This window comes from Mustela erminea, chromosome 19, assembly GCF_009829155.1.
Source record: "Mustela erminea isolate mMusErm1 chromosome 19, mMusErm1.Pri, whole genome shotgun sequence".
Lineage (NCBI taxonomy): Eukaryota > Metazoa > Chordata > Mammalia > Carnivora > Mustelidae > Mustela > Mustela erminea.
This window is the reverse complement of record NC_045632.1, coordinates 11,549,136-11,561,835: the sequence shown is the minus strand read 5'-3', so window position 1 is coordinate 11,561,835 and position 12,700 is coordinate 11,549,136. Positions and strand designations below refer to the sequence as shown.

General features: G+C 51.1%; 1 protein-coding gene across 1 annotated transcript in view; it reads right to left on the bottom strand.

Moving 5' to 3' along the window:
* Nucleotides 1-2,947: 2,947 nt before the first annotated feature.
* The window catches only part of NLRP5 (NLR family pyrin domain containing 5), a 29,015-nt gene continuing 19,262 nt past the window's right edge, over nucleotides 2,948-12,700 (bottom strand). Inside the window, exons 10-14 of the mRNA XM_032326139.1 lie at nucleotides 11,099-11,269; nucleotides 8,902-9,072; nucleotides 6,928-7,098; nucleotides 5,251-5,421; nucleotides 2,948-3,515 (exon numbers count right to left, since the gene is read on the bottom strand). Of these exons, the coding sequence (XP_032182030.1) occupies nucleotides 3,383-3,515; nucleotides 5,251-5,421; nucleotides 6,928-7,098; nucleotides 8,902-9,072; nucleotides 11,099-11,269 (817 nt within the window). The 3' untranslated portion in view covers nucleotides 2,948-3,382. The remainder of the gene's footprint in view (nucleotides 3,516-5,250; nucleotides 5,422-6,927; nucleotides 7,099-8,901; nucleotides 9,073-11,098; nucleotides 11,270-12,700) is intronic.

Genomic DNA, 12,700 nt, shown 5'->3' with positions numbered 1-12,700 from the left:
CTCCCATCCCCATGTCACAGGAGTGCAGTAAGCTCCCAGAGAGCGGACACCTTGTCGGTCTTACGTGCAGCTGGATTGCCAGCTCTGGCCAAGCGACCATCACACAGGCGCTGGGCATTTCTAAGAAGAATCAGCATCTCGTCTCCTCCTTTTGGAACTTGAAATCAAATGAGACATCAGGAATTAGATATAAATCAAAATGTCACCTCTATTCTCCGTTGGTCTGATGGCCTGTATTTGCACATTTTAAAAAAGATTTTATTTGAGAGAGAGAGAGCAAGAGCAGGGGGGAAGGAGCAGAGGGAGAGGGAGAAACAGGCTCCCTGCTCCATGTGGGGCTCCATCGCAGGACCCTGAGATCATGACCTGAGCCCAAGGCAGACCCTTCACTGACTGAACCACCCAAGTGTCCCTGTATTTACAGATTCCTAACACTTTTCCTCGATCAGAGTCCAAGGAGGCTTGCTGCATGGAGGAGGAGAGAATGCACGTGTCTGAAGGATAGGCTGCTTGGAAGGAATACCCAGAGGGGCAAAGCCACATAGGCCTGGTGTTTTCCTTCTGGCCTTGCCAACAAGGTAACTTCTCTACCCTTGAAGATGGCTGGGCGGGGGAAGGGTGGGGAACAAGACATTAACTGCAAAAGTGAGTTGAGAGTGGCTTCCCCCTGGAGTATAGAATTGGACAGATGATAAGGTGGCCCCATGATCTCTTCATCCCTTCATGCCCTTGCGGGGGGCCTCTTCCCCTGCAGCGGGAGCATGACTCGTGACTTACATTCAAACAGGATACGGCAAAGTTGGTGGGACCTCACTTGCGTGGTAACAGGAAATTTTTAGTCTGTCTTGTAGGGAGACTCTCTAGCTTCAAAGAAGGAATCTGCCACAGCAGGGGGCAGTGCGACAAGTAGCCAGGAATGCCCCCTGACACCGAGAGCCTCTGTCTGGTCGCCTGCTAAGAAGTGAATGCCTCCAGGAACCACCTGAATTTGGAAGCGCTCCTCCCCAGTTGAATCTCTGATGAGACCATGACCCCACCGAGCACATTCATCATGTCTTCATGAGATCCCGAGGCAGAGGACCCAGTTAAGCCATGCCCAGACTCCTGACCCACAGACACTGTGAGGTAAGGTGTTTCCAGCTGCTAAGTCTGTGACCCATACCGTGAACGGCCGTAGATGACATAAGTAGGTATTTAATCATGTATCTGTGGGATGAGTGTTCTGGCTTTGTGAGCTTTCCAGGAATTCAGCTTCCCAAACTGCCCATAAGAAGTGGGTGCTGTTTTCCTTATTTTCCAAGAGATGGGAACAAAGGCTAACGGAGGCTGGCATTTGTCTCGAGTCATCAGAATAATTTAGGAGAGCCAGGATGCCAACACAGGTCTGAATTAAAAACTCGTTGCCTTCTCTCTTGGATCTTCCTTTTCGGGCAGCGATTTTCTGAAGTGGGACCTAGGAACCGTCCAGGGGAGAGAGGAACAGACAGTGGTCAAGAGACTCCATGAAACACAGAAGACAGGCGATAGGTATTTTTAGGTCTATGTAAGGTGGTATTTTTTTTTTAAGATTTTATTTATTTATCAGAGAGAGAGAGGGGGAAAAAGCAAGCACAGGCAGACAGAATGGCAGACAGAGGCAGAGGGAGAAGCAGGCTCCCTGCCGAGCAAGGAGCCCGATATGGGACTCGATCCCAGGACGCTGGGATCATGACCTGAGCCGAAGGCAGCTGCTTAACCAACTGAGCCACCCAGGCGTCCCAGGTGGTATTTTTTTTTTCTTTAATTTGACAGAGATTATAAGTAGACAGGCAGGCAGAGAGAGAGGAAGGGAAGCAGGCTCCCTGCTGAGCAGAGAGCCTAATGCAGAGCTCGATCCCAGGACCCTGGGATCATGAACTGAGCCGAAAGCAGAGGCTTTAACCCAGTGAGCTGCCCCGGCGCCCAAGGTGGTATTTTTTAAAAAGACTGAAACAGTATGCTTTATTAGTATTTGACCCCAACGTCAGTGGGGCTGCCTCACCGGCTCTGTAGGCCAGCCGGTCCCATGTCCCGAGTGGGAGAGCCGGTGCTCTGAAGACTGGGACGTCTCTAATTAGGAGGCATAACTGTGACATCACTCCCCCATTCCCATCACACAGACCAGGCCCCATGGGTCCAAGGCACAAGCATTATGTAATCTGAATATTTCCAGAACACGCATTTAAACACTGTTCCTGGAGAGACATCAGAGATGGAAGATAACACTAGCAACAGAAGCCCAAGGAAACTTCGAGGCTGGCCTTTCTCCTCTGCTTGGTCTGAATTTCCATCAGCCGCATCACAGGGCTGAGAGGCAGCAGGCAGAGCCCTTATAACCTGAGCCCACAGCCTTAAACGTTTCCAGGTTTGCGGAAACAGTGCATGAATTCTAAGACCAATAAGTTAATGTGTGGATTATTCATTGTGTAGAATCTGGCACACAGGAAGGTCCGTGTTAGCTACCATTGTCATAGACCAGAGCCATAAATGGAAGGACTGATGGAAAGGACACACTGGTGAGAACACAAGAATTTCCCACTTTCCTAGGAAGAGACTGCTCTGTAGCCATGGTAACAAGCAGCTACCCAGCCAGGGGTAAACCCGTTAAATGGGTCCAAGACAGCTTGCCCCAGGGAACATTCTTGACAGGCCAACGAAGGACTCCCCTCAGCTTCTGAGGACTCAGCCGGTCAGGAGGGGTTCACTCTGATGAGCACACCTGTGCATGCCACGCAGTCTTACCTGAGGAGCTGCAGGTCACAACTCCCCACAGAGACTCACCCATCCCTGAACTCCATGCTTCCCCCAAACCCCAGCCTATGGAAGATCAGCCTGCGCTTCTCTGAGACCGTGGTAGACCAGTTCTGCAGGATGCTAAGCATTTCATTCATTTATGTCGAGAGAGTGATGCTCACACCACCCTTTGCCTTTCAGATTGTGCTTTAATTTTTTCTAACACCAACAGGCTTGTATCAGCCACATCTGGGGGCCTCTCTTAGGACCTAAGTCCTCCCACTCTTCCCCTGGATCATATCCCCACTGCTCAAGGTCACGAGGTGCTTATTCCCTAAATGCTCCCAGTGCTTATTTTATTTGGTTTTCTTCACATGCCTGAGGTAGGACAGACATGTCATAGACACTGAGATCCTAGGGTCAGAACATCACAGCCTATGTTGGAGGCAAATGCAGTAAATGAATTACATGGGACATATGAGAATGGTCACCAGTGAGGGTTTCGTGAGAACCGGAACTCGTATTCCATTTCTGAGAGGGAGCTCCTGGGTACAGCTTGCCCCAGAAGACTGCTTTTATGTTCCTCCATCAGAGCGCGTGTGTGCGTGTCGGTGGGGGGCAGTTCTTGTTTTCAGTTTTTCCACCAGTACCGGTCATCTTCATCGGTAGAATACCAGCTGTCACCAATTATCATCTGTGGCTTTTGTCGTTGGACCTCCTCTAGCAGCTTCCTTGTTTGAGTGGGATATTGCCATTTCCACAACCTGGGGAGGCAGAAAGGGGACACGTTACTCTGGGGATTTGCTTCTGACTGCTTCTCCTTTCCTTAAAAGTCTTGAAAACCCCACCAAGGATTTGAAGACTCTTCTCGTACTCTTTTTTTTTTGTTTTTTTTTTTAAAGATTTATTTGACAAACAGAGATCACAAGCAGGCAGAGAGGCAGGCAGGGAGAGAGGAGGAAGCAGGCTCCCGGCCGAGCAGAGAGCCCGATGCGGGGCTCCATCCCAGGACCCTGGGGTCATGACCTGAGCAGAAGGCAGAGGCTTTAACCCACTGAGCCCCCCAGGCACCCCTCTTCTCATACTCTTGAGGCGCTCCATGAAGAATAGATCCCTGCATGTGCAGGTGTGCTGGGATGTATTTGTGCTGCACCAAGCTTCTGTAAGCATCAGCCCCTCACCACGGTCCCCAGAGACAGGCACGATCACTCACCCATCCGTGAACTCCTTCCTGAGAACCTGCTTTGTGCCGGGTCCTGTGACAGGGTGTGGAGGCAGGGTGGTGAGTAAGGCTAAGTGCCTGCCCTCGCGAAGCACGTGTGGTGGGCAGGAGAAGGAGGTATTCAGTAGGCGCACAGCGTCTTCTCCGTCTTACAGAGAGGGAAATTGGCTCCCAGAGGGTCCCTGAATAAAATCCAGGTCTGACTCTTCAACTGCCGAGTCCCATGATCACGGGCTCAGTTTGCCCAAAGCTACACTGCTTTGTGAGTCATTGATACAAATATGCTCTCTTTCGGCCCAGTCTCCTGCCTTTGCAGCCTATTTGCTGAGATGTCGCTGGGAGTTCCCCTGCCCACACCGAGGTCTCGGAGTCTGCAGAGCTCTGTCTTCCAGTCCGTCCTGGCCCTCACATCCCCTACTACAACTACCCTGTTACGTCCATACACTGACACTGACCGCTGTAGGACCCCAGCCACCGTCTGCTCTTGAAACCAACAGAGTTCAGCCAGCCTCCGCAGGCTGTCCGTCCTAACCGTTTTTCAGTGGGTGGTTGGGCGGCCATCTCCACCATCTGTCCTCATGACTTTTCATATTCCCAGCTGACACTCTGTGCCCATCACACACCGACTCCCTACCCCCCTTCCCCAGCCCCTGGCGCCACCGCTGACCATTGGTCTCTATGACTTTGCCTGCTCTGGGGACCTCACTCAAGTAGGACCCTGCACTATCCTCTTCCTGCATCTGATTACTTCACTGAGCATAATAACAGGGAGGTTTGTCCCTGTTACAACAGGTGTCAGGATGTCCTTTGGTTTTAATGCTGAGAGACAGTCCACTGTGTGGACAGATCACGCTTCATTCACCCATTCGCCAGACAGCAGACACCTGGGTTCCTTCCACCTCTGGACGTCTGTGAATGATGCTGTTGTAAACGCGGGTGAACAAGTAATTCTTCTAGATCCTGGTTTCAGTCCTGTTGGGGGTGCGCTCAGAATTGCTGGGTCATACAGAAATTCTACTTCTGAAGGATAAACATCTTATTTGCATGTTGTCTCTCTGTTCTTCCTCAGACCTTCCAGAAGTAAGGCCCGTGATATCAGGCACCTTGCCTCTGTCTCTACCCCTGCATCCCCAGGACGGTGCCTGGAGCACAGTGGGTGCTTACTGGTTGAACAAGGATCTGGTTGTCGAGCCTCAGGATAAGGGGTTCCTCCCCCGACCAGCATGCCTGCAGCAGAAGGGGGTGTGTGTCTCGGAAGATAATTGCCAGGGACTCACCCGATTATCTGTAGGTTGCATGTGGGCTGCGTGAGGGCCAGACACAGCGTTGTCATTCCTTCAGGGCTGAGATCGTTCCGCATCAGATTCAAGCTGGTCAGGCGCTGGCTGCCAAGGACGGCCGTGGCGAGGGCCTTGCAGCAACCAGAAGTCAGTCCACACGCTTCCAACCTGCAGGGCCAACACGCCAAGAAATGCCTCCAAAGTTCAGTGACTGACCCTTCAACCCATTGGACTTCCAGGACAATGTTTAAGATGGGGGTGGTGGTGGGCTCTACCCCTCGCGTTTCTGGTCCCGCAGTTCTGGGGGAGGAACCTGGACATTTCCATTTCTGACGATTCCCAGGCAATGATGCTACCTACCATGGCTGCTGGTTTTCCTGTTAAGAGGCGCTGAGTGGGCACCTGGGTGGCTCAGTGGGTTGAGCCGCTGCCTTCGGCTCAGGTCATGATCTCAGGGTCCTGGGATCGAGTCCCGCATCGGGCTCTCTGCTCGGCAGGGAGCCTGCTTCCCTCTCTCTCTCTCTCTCTCTACCTGCCTCTCGATCTACTTGTGATCTCTCTCTGTCAAATAAATAAATAAAATCTTTAAAAAAAAAAAAAAAGAGGCGCTGAGTGACTTAATGACAGTTGTGTAAAGAATGCAAAATGTCAGGCGAGAGTGCTTGCAACCAGGAAACAAAACAAGAAACACAGAGAAAGACTTGCTGAGAACCTGCACTTCACCTGGAACTGGAGAGACAAGAAGGAAGCCAGATGAACGGGGCAAGAAGTAGTGATAGGGGTGGGGAATTGCTGGCCCTTGTAGGAGGGAGGCTGGGACACATCTGAGCCACGGACAGTGAACCACAGGGGAGATGGCCACAGGGGAGCCAGAGGTTCCCTGTGCGAGAGGAGGCTGGGCATTTTAGGTCCCATTAAGGATTTAGGATTTTATCCTAGGAGCCGCCAATGGCTGGACAGCTTTGTGAGATGTAGTAACTGGATGGCAGCTGTGTTCTCCTGTGTTGGAGACGCGTGTCGAGGTACTCAGAGGGGGACGACAAGCTATGATATGGTTTACCAGGTGGAGCGAAACACTGGCCATCATTGAAACTGGGCAGTGAGCAAGCAGGTTTTTAATGTCCCAATCATTCTAGACTTTGTGTGTTTGGGATGTTCCTTGATAGGGTAAGAAGTTGTGGGGTGTGCTCGCATAGTTTTAACTGCCTATAGTTGGATGGTGAGGTAGGTTTGGATAAAGCTTACTGTTATTATTGGTTTTGCTTCTAAAATACTATCGAAACCTCTGTGAAAACAGGAAGTCTCTACGAGGCAGACTGTGGAAAGAGGCAAGGGGAGGAAATTCCGTGAGCGCACAAGGCACAGCACGGATCCCCCACGGGAGTGAGGTTAAGCTGAAAGCGGTAGGGATCCTTCCCTCATTGTTTCAGAAAGAAGGGAGCATGGGGACAGATATCAAGTGGTTTCATGGTGGAACATCCAGGGCTTTCCCTGGAAATGGCTTTATGTTGATGCGAAGGGGTCGAGCTCGTTTCTTGAGCAGCCGCAGAACGCGGCTGGTTCCGATGGGATCATGAGAGTGGGGACACCACCTCGTTCAGCAACGGTGTGCTCAGCTCCCCCTTCCCCCTCCCCAGCCCTCACACCGGACCCGGGACCTCGGGCCGCACTCACCCCAGCCTCCACACAGAAGCCCTCCGGTGCCTCAGCCCCTCGCACAGCGCCATGATGCCGTCATCTCCCAGGGCATTCACAGCCAGATCCAGGCTCTTCAAGTGTTTGTTCCTCGTGATCACGCAAGACAGCTTCTTGCAGCAGGTGGCCGTGAGGTGACACTTAACCATCCTGCAAGAGGAGAAGCCATGTCCTTTGAGGAGCGTGCTAGAGGGGGGTGGTGCCCAGAAGCCTCGGCGGGGCTCTCCTCGACTCCTTCTGCACCGGGAACCTTTCTGTCCGTCCCTGGGAATGGCTCAGTCTGGGCAGCGTCCGGGGCTCAGGTGAGGAGGGCTGGTAGTGGCGGGCGGGGAGCTCGCGGGATGGGGCTGGAGGGATCTTTGGAAGAAGAAGAGAGCCTGCCAGAGGGTGCTTCCCGCCTGCAGGTGGGATACAGATTCTCCCTGATGGATGGAGAGAAAGAGACAGGGAAAAACACAAGTGAGGAGAAGCTGGGAGAGTCCCTGAGAGGGTGAGAAACCAGGACAGATGACAGAAGGTACCGAAATGCTAGATGGGGTTGGGGTCCGAAAGGAGAGGGGTTTTGTGCTTCTGTTCCCAGGATGAATGGGGAAGATGAGGACGGAGAAGGCCTCTAGCGGATGACTCATCTGCGTAGATGATGGAAACAGCTCCTCGGTCTCCTGTCTTCATCTAAGAATAGAACCATCCCCTGGGGATGAGAGCGCCCAGCTTCACGAGGCGTCCACACCGAGAGTGAGCAGGAGCTCAGCTGCCAGGGCTCACACCTGCCCACCAGGTGGAGTGGCCAAGCCTCAGATGCCAGCGAGGTTCAGCGATGATAGTGAGGACACGACCCCCAGCACGTAACTGTGACCCCAAAGAAGCGGCACCTCCACGTGATTAAGCTTTAGTGTCTACACCGTGCCAGAGTAGAGCTTGAGTTGACGGGTTTGTGAACACAAACGTAGGAATGGACACTTGGGTGGGGAGCACTCAGATCTGTGGGCTACGATCTCTATCCGGTTTCTTCTTTTGTTTATTATCGGAGAAGGAGAGATATTAAAATGGTCCTACTTTTTGGTTCGCTGATTTTACCTTTGTCACTGAGAAGACGATACTACCAAGGGCACAAAGATTTAGAAGGCACGCATGACTAAAACATTGGGCAGAGGCCCAGTGTCCAGCTTTGGGGGATTTTTAAAGTTATGATGCATTATTAAGGGGGAATTCCATACCTTACCTAGTTTAGGATTATGGTCTGCAGATCCTCAAGTGAGACCAGAAGGCCAGGTTTTGGCTCCTAAGGGACTTCTGGTCTCCCCTGCAAATGGCTGGTAGGGGGACTACGTGAGTCTAGACACGTGAAATGTTGAAAGCGCTGGGCCTGCCATGTGGCAAGAACCCTCTCAGCGGTAACTGCTGGGATCCTTTCTTTGTAATGATTGTGACTCCAGGAGGAATTTGCCGAAGTATTAACAGCATTTACTGCTCAGTTGTTAGCCTGGGGATGTATTTCGGCTCATCGGGGACTTTTAACTTTCCTGTAGTCTGTTTAAGGACAGAATACTCTTATTGAAGAGAAACATTTTAATAAAAAGTAAAGAAATTGAGCCCCGGAGGGAGAAGGTGTTGAGAGCGAGCCCTCTCTCTCTACCCTACATACAGAATGAACAGCTGAAGAGTCACTTAGGGCAAGCAGAGGTCTTGGGAGGGGTGAACGGGTTTTGGAAATCAAGGGTGACATAAGCTCCAAAAATGGTATCATGGGGCTCCTGTCCGGACTCCTACCCATGTCCTTCCCACACTCACTGTGGCAGACATGGGAAAACAGGAACATCCGTTGACCCAAGTAGACCCAATTACCAAGAACTAAGTTTTGGTACCAGTCTTCCCACTCACGTCTCTGGACTTGCTAGGAACCCCAGGCCCCAATATGGGAGAGCTGACCCCCCAACCACTACTGAAACTTACTCCAGGTCCTGGAGGTGACAAGATGGTTCCATCAGGACCTCACAGAGAAGGTTCATCCCATCATCTTCCACAGGGTTCATGCTGAGGCTCAGATGTGTCAGACGTTTGTTGCCCATAAGGGCGAACGCAAGAAAGCCACAGCCGGCGACATCCAGGTTGCACTCATTTAGTCTGTGGGACACACACAAGGGAAAGAGGAAGGTCATACCCATGACTTGGTGTCACCTTGGGTAAGTCACTTCTGTTGGCCTCAGCTTCCTCCTCCTTTAAGAGGGAATTATGTAAGGGGGCACTTAAGGAGGTTTCAGCTTGGGTGACAGGATGACCGTCAAGTGCTTGGCAAAGTCTGGCCAAATGCACGCACCAGATGTTCAAGATCCTCTTTTTAATTTTCCTTCGTACTTGACGTGTCACTTTCCTATGACCACTGTAACGAATTACCATGAACTTAGTGGCTTAAAACACACATCCATCTTGTAGTTCTAGAGTTTAGTGGATTTTTACTGAGGCAAAAATCAAGGTGTCAGTAGGGCTGTGTTCCTTCTGGAGACTCCAGAGAATTGGTTTTCTTGCCTTTTCTGGCTTATTATAGGGATGCTTAAATCTTTGGTTCCTGGTCTTCAGTCAGCATCCCCTGTTACTGTATCTCCTCTGCACTTCTCCTTTCCCTCATAACAACCCCTTCGAGGACATTAGGGCTACTCAGATAATCCAAGATAATTTCCCATCTCAAAGTCCTTAATTTGATCACACCTGCAAAATTTCTTTTACCACGTGAGTTTACATATTTACAGGGACTAGGACATGGACTTTTTTGGGGTAGGGGGTCACTCTTCTGTCTACCAACCTCAGTATCTCTCCATAACTTACTCACCGAGGAACCTTGGAGCCCACAAGGTAGACAAGCACATTCAAGTTATATTCTTTAACAGAATTTACGGCCACAGGTAGACCATTAGCCTATGTTGATTTTTTAAATTACAGCGTTATTGGTGAGCTAACTGGTCAGTGGGGGTGAAATGGCAAAAAGGGAAGGGATCCCAGCAAGGCAAGCTGACGTGTGGAACAGGTGTGACACTGGTCTCTTGTTCTCACCAGCGGACCAAAGATGTGGGCTGGAAGAGGACCCTGGCCACGCAGCTGTTAAAGCATTTAGGGAGACTGCTTGCTCTCCACTACCTAGAGGACACGGCCTCCCCTAGCTGTGCGTGTGGTACTGTCTGGAGTGCTGGGACACCACCTCTGTGGCTGCCGACCCTGGGTCACCAATACCATCATCTGAAAATCTCAGTTATCAGCTTCCCCTCCCAGAACCTAAGCTCTGTGAACCCAGGGACTGCACTGGTCCTCCCCGCATCACCAACAACTGAGAATGTTCGCTGGTCTCCTGTGCTTAATGGTGTTAGTCCTCATTATTCATGGGCTGTGCATTTGCACGTTTGTGTGCTTGCTAAGATTTGTCCACTGCCGCCTGAATCCGTCCCCGTGGCCCTTCACGGACGCACGTGTGTGTGCACAGCAGAGCAATATTCAAGCCGCCCGACGTACACGCTCACCACGGAGGGTGAACTCGTTTCAGATTCGTTGTCAACAGATCTCCTTTCCATGATCCAGTTAGTGCCATGTTTTTTGCGTTTTTGTGGATTTTTGTTGGTGATTTGGTTGTTTAAGTTGTGGCGCTCACCGGCGGACCTGAAGTCCAGCCCTGCGTTCCAGCGCGCGCGCGCAGCTGTGCTGGTGTCCGGAGGTACACGCTTCGTAGAGGAGCTTTGTTCCGCCGGGAGTTACGGCGCTGTGGGCCCGGAGCGCCACGAGAACGAATCAGCGATACGCATTCAATAAGGGGTCTTCAAACAGAAACACACAAAGTTAGGCGCCGGTTCATTGATGAAAACGAGACTGGAGGCTCTCAGGAACCTAGCCCTGTGCTCCCCTGCGAGCGCTGGTGACTTAGTAGACCTGAACTGCAGGAAAGAATGAGAACCGCCTGGATTTGGATAAACGAGGACTTCCCATGGCAGGAAAACGGGCAGATGTGGGCGTCTCCATGCATGGAGGGAATCGGCAGGACGGGACGCTGCCCTCATCTGTCCCCTTCACTGTGTAACCATGCTCCCACGGCTCTGAGCTTGGCCAGGGGGACATGCTGTTTGTGAAAAGGCAATGCCGTCCCCCCAGGAAAGCGAGCTGGACTCACATCAGCCTCTGTAGCCCGCAGCTGGGCAGCTTTATGGCGCGACACAACAGATTCACGCCTTCGCGCCCCAGGCTGTTGCTTGACAGGCACAGGTGCGTCAAACTCTGGTTGCTGATGAGGGCGGAGGCCAGGTCCCGGCAGTCGGCAGCTGTGAGGCCACAGTTCCCCAGTCTGCAAAGAGAGAGCCGGGGGGTAGGGGGTGGGGAGCATGAGGTCTGTTCTGAAGGTTCCCTCCCTCCCTCCCAAGGAAGGGACAGAAATGCCAGCCCCTGGCTGACCATGCCCTCAAAGACATATGGTGATGTCACACTGTGTATTGGATTTAACTTGCAAACCCAACCCTGATGTTCTGGGTGGCCTGGGTGACGAGATCTGCCATCACCCACAAGGGGAAACACATGGATGAGGTCAGCCTGCTCCCCCTCCAGGTGTCTTTGCTCTTCACATGTGCCATGAGGTGTTGCTGAGAAGAGGGACCCCCTATTTAGAAGGTGACCTTCCCAGTCCATCTGTGTCTCAGAGCTCAGTACACAATAACACTTAAAAACGAGAAGTTCGTTGTACTTCTCTCATGGGATTGTGTCAAAGTTAAATGAACAAACACATCTAAAGTGCTTAAAATCATGTAAAAACAAGCATTTACTCCATATTACCGAGAGCGGCTTATTTGGATGAAGAACTACTGGCTGGCTTGGATTAGAAGGGGGTCAGGATATGTAGGCCTGAAACACGTCACTTTGGCATAAGGATGATCTTGAGCTGAGAGCAGCTGAGAAAAAGCAGACACAGGAAGGGCTCTGTGTTCTCCCCCATCTGCCTAAAACAGGGCATGGATTTCCCTTGTACATGTGTCCCTCCTCTTTGGTACCAGCAAGAGAATAACCCTTGCACCAGAGATGGACAGGACATGGAGAAGAGTCATCATATAACCCTTACCATTAGTTCCTTCTCATATACTAGTCACCTACCCACAATTTATCAGCCCCTAGAAGCCCCAAACGCCTTTTGTCTAGTCACTTCTCTGTAATTTAGTGTAACTTTGGTAAAATGACATAGAAGCTTGAGTCTAATCACTTCTTTGGGTTTCTCACATCTTTTCTGTGAAGCCTCCTTGCCCATTAAAAAAAAGTAGTACCAATAAAATATGTGTGCCCTTTCTCTTGTCAGTCATGAGTTTAATTTGCAGGCCTCAGACACTGAGCGTAAGAGGATAGAGGGAACGTCTAACCCCTACAGACTGAGGGAGAGAAGATATGTTGGCTTCTAAGGTGATCCTTTCCCCCTCAGGACTTTATAAGGTAATTGGTATCATTTTGTTTTTAATTTTTTCTAGGACTTTAGACTCAAACTCCCCATGAAAGCAGGATGTTATTGACATGACATGCTTTGGGAGAGGTGTGGGAAACAACTTCACCCAGACTGTAGGTCAAGGGGAGATTTCCTAGCCTTAGGTGTCAAACCAGAGCTCGGGTTATAGTTTTGCTTTTTATTCCCTATGTGGCCCTAGACAAAAAGAGATGTCCCTTCTTCTGGATTCTATTTTCCTTATCAGCCAATGGGGTGGAAATACTTCCTAGCCAGCAGGCTGTGAGGATGGCATTC